This window comes from Anguilla anguilla, chromosome 1 (assembly GCF_013347855.1).
Source record: "Anguilla anguilla isolate fAngAng1 chromosome 1, fAngAng1.pri, whole genome shotgun sequence".
NCBI lineage: Eukaryota > Metazoa > Chordata > Actinopteri > Anguilliformes > Anguillidae > Anguilla > Anguilla anguilla.
In genome coordinates this window covers 24,321,930-24,325,626 of record NC_049201.1, presented here as the reverse complement: position 1 = coordinate 24,325,626, position 3,697 = coordinate 24,321,930, and the positions used below count along the sequence as shown (strand labels likewise).

Here is a 3,697-nt window from a genome sequence, read left to right as displayed (position 1 = left end):
TTGTGTTGGAAGAGGAGTCTTTTTATATATTTTTTAGTTAAGATGGGAACATGGTTAGTAGCCGATGGGTCAGATGCTAGGCTATATGCATTTGGTGTCCATATATCACTTTAATAATGGAAAAATAAAATTAGATTGTAGGCTACATTTGTTTTCAAGATTTTAGATGGCAACTGGGCTATATCTAAAATCCTGAATTCGATACAGTATTATGACGGGCCTGGTTGCATTTTCCATTGACCACGCAGTTCCTTTGGTGCATGTGGGGAAAGAGACAAACTATTTCAAAGAACCACGGTCAATTTTGGAAAATATTTTTGTTTATTTATTTAATAGATAGATAGGCAACACAGTTGAAACATACGATCAAAGCGCTAGAAAAGCTAACATTTAAGAAAATAGCCTGTGTATAGAAAAAGACTGCGCCTAAAGTAAGAGCTTTACGTTTTACAAGAGCTGTGTAGATTGTAGTAAATTTGTAAACCGTCTACAACATTTGAAACAACTTATATATAAATATGACAGAGGAAACATTTGGCTACGACATGAAATGTCAGGATGACTCACGGGATAAATCACACGACACAATAATTTACATAAAATAATCACTTTTGAATAAATAAATAAATATTATGAAGAAACATTGCAATAAGATTGATAACGATAATAAAATATGTGCCAGCTTCATTAAAAAAAAGAAAAACAATCATTATTTGACACTAAACTTTTTAAGGCAATTATACAGCATTATTCACATGTTGAAGAGCTCTAAAGGCATTTGTGGCTACACTAAATTTAAATAATTAGGATTTGTTTCAGGTTGGGGCTAAAAGTCAATGTCAGCGATTCACAAGCTATAATAAAGCTAAATTGAAAGATACATTTACAGCATGTGAATTAAAGGCTTTTATGCCAACAGGTACACCTACATTATAATAACAATTTCTTAGGTCTAGAAGCTAATACATTAACACGTGTTCAGCGGTTCTAGAAAAATACTTTTAACAGTCAAACTAACGTCTTGTTTTTTTGTATGATAAACTAACTTAAAAGAAATCTGAAAATATATGCTTCAAGTTATAATTCCATAAAATTTCGTTAGCCATTGATTGGTTTGAAAGGAAAAGTAAACCCTCCGACACAGACAACTTGAACTTTTGTGCTGCGCGTAGTTCTTATTGTCATGGAGGTGCTACTCTTTTCCCTCGTAAAGGCACGACTTGTATTTAGCAAGCAGGGCGCACGGGCATTTGGAGGAGGATAACCTGCCTATTTTCCGAGGGGTGGCATTTGTTAATGTGCCTTGTAAGTCCCGGTGAGCTGTAGAAAGTGGTGGGGCAGTATTTACAGGGGAAAACCTGGGACGAGTGCAGCAGGCGAAGGTGCCGCTCTTGGCTGGCCCTGTTGGGGAAATTCTCGCCACACACCGGGCATAGCAAACATTCCACTGGGCTTAGATTCAAGGGACCTAGGCTTTGGCTTTCGTCTGAAACAGGAACCTGGCCGAGCGTCTCCTCCTTCACCGCGTTTTGGAATTCCTGGTCTTCGAGTATTTTATTCTGCAATGCTTGGTGTCCCAAAAGATGCTTTCTAAGGTACGCCTGGCGCTTAAACTTTTTCCCGCATTGATGACAATCGTACAGACCATCTTCGGATCCGGACTCCGACAACCCGGGGCTGGGGGTGTCCCTGTCACAGACAATATCGGTCCTTGTTTCTTTTTCGTCTTCGGACACGGCCTTGACACCTGAAGGCATCTTGGCGATATCAGATTTGGTATTCTGGGCAGCTGATATTGCTGCTGCGTTTTGAGGTCTCGGTTTATGCCAACGCCTGTGTGAGGCAAGGTTTGCTGGGCAGCTGAAAACCTTGTCACATTCAGGACACCTATATTCAACCCTCACTATTCTGGAGCACTTGTGCTGAGCTAAAGAAAACGGGTCAACATATTCTTCCTTGCAGAGCTGACAGATGAACTCGCCTAAAGGCTTGTTTCCTCCGGATGACAGTGGTCTCGGCTTTAGATCGACCGGACCTTCTTTTATTTTCAGACCAAGCACGGGTGAAGTTGTAACTTCGTCTTCGAAATTGAGCTTTCTGATTGCTTTGGGTTTCTTCGCGACAGGTTTCCCCTTCCGTTCATTGTCGGATGATAACCTTTTGATGGTGTTCCTGATGGCAGTGGTAGGGATGCTGCTGGTGGTACCGCTGCGGTTGCTGTTGCTGGTGCCGATTTTTAAGTCCACGGGAGCAAACAGAAGCTGATCTAAAGTGGTGAGAGCGGCGGGTGTCGGGAATGATTCAGCGGAAATAGGCGAGCCCAGATTGAAACTTCTCTCGAAATATCTTCTCTCGTGCTCTTTACTGATGGGCCGGGTGGGGCTGTAGAGTCCTTGGTAGACGGCCTCCGGGTTGCCGAACTGGATAGGTTTAGCATCCGGAACTGAGACCGGCGTGTCAGCCGCCGGCTTTGGTGATGTTCCTTCGTCGTTGGGGCTGGATGCGACGGGCACAGGTGAGGGCGACTCGGTTTTTCTCGGCAAAGCTTGAATTTTTTTCTCGTCGTTTTCCTCATCGCTGCGAATCCTGTAGGAGACGTGCCCGGCCTTTCTGTTCCTTTTCACCAAGAAACCTTTGGGCATCTTTGCGTTTAAAAACAAAAAAGGCACTTAGGACGAAAAATGATAGGTGCCAGAAAATTAAAACCCAGGTTTAGGGTGAATAAGAGGCACGCTTGAAACTTTGAATCAGACTGTATCTATCGTCTATTGATCTTTCTCTTCCTAAAATGCTTTCGTCTCCAAGGCATAGCTGCACTCTTTTTAAGGAGGAATGATGCCATTGTTCTCGCCCCTTGTTGCCACATCCCCGACCAATCAGATGAAACGAAGATCCCTATGGATTTGCTTGTGGGAGGGTAGAAAGACTTGGTTTCGGGGGGAATGTAGGAGGGTTTGCAGATTGCTTAGCAGATGTACCTGCGGTTTATTATATTACTCTGCGTTTTTTCTTTTTTGCCCCTCCCAGATAAAGGCACACGCCGTGTCCCTCCTCTTTTTACGGTCTGATGAGTTTCTATACAAATGCGCACGTGCCCCGGCTTTGTGCGTCTCCTTCGGGGATCGCTGGGCTGCCAAAAGGAAATGTCTGTCACTACCACAATCATCAGAATTTACCATTAAAATGGTGTGTGTGTGTGTGTGCGTTGTTGGGGGGGCGGGGGGGCTTCTAACTGAAATTGCAACAAAGAAGTTTCTTCTATCTGAGCTGTGAGGTATAAAGAACTATAAAATGATGCTAAAATTCTCAAGGCAAGGAAATACTGAATGCAATGTTTTTCTGTGCAAGAAAGTCGCAGATGTTTTCGTAATTTAAAGGGGATTTTTTTGTTAATTGTGGGGTAAATAACAGTCAAACTAATTGCTGTTGTTAATATAGAACGAAGTACTGCGAGGAAACCGAATAAGCTTTTACGCTATTCATGTGTTTGTGCATGTATATATATATATATATATATATATATATATATATATATATATATATATACACATAGGGCACTGACAAACAAACAATCCGTTGCAGAGATAGTTAAAATAAGGCACACACTGTGGCACGTGTCCCATTCGGCAGTTTAACACGACTTATAAATCAGAAGTCTTACGCATACATAAATAATAAGAGAGCCTCACAACACAAT

At 42.1% G+C, this 3,697-nt stretch overlaps 1 protein-coding gene across 1 annotated transcript; it reads right to left on the bottom strand.

Moving 5' to 3' along the window:
* Positions 1–298: 298 nt before the first annotated feature.
* Positions 299–2,991, bottom strand: insm1b (insulinoma-associated 1b). The gene has a single exon (XM_035407984.1). The coding sequence runs from the start codon at positions 2,640–2,642 to the stop codon at positions 1,227–1,229; it is 1,416 nt and encodes a 471-aa protein (XP_035263875.1). The 5' UTR covers positions 2,643–2,991; the 3' UTR covers positions 299–1,226.
* Between the last annotated feature and the right edge of the window lie 706 nt (positions 2,992–3,697).

Excerpts from the sequence above, each read along its gene's own strand:
- insm1b (XM_035407984.1), bottom strand. The coding sequence starts at position 2,642 with ATGCCCAAAGGTTTCTTGGTGAAAAGGAACAGAAAGGCCGGGCACGTC.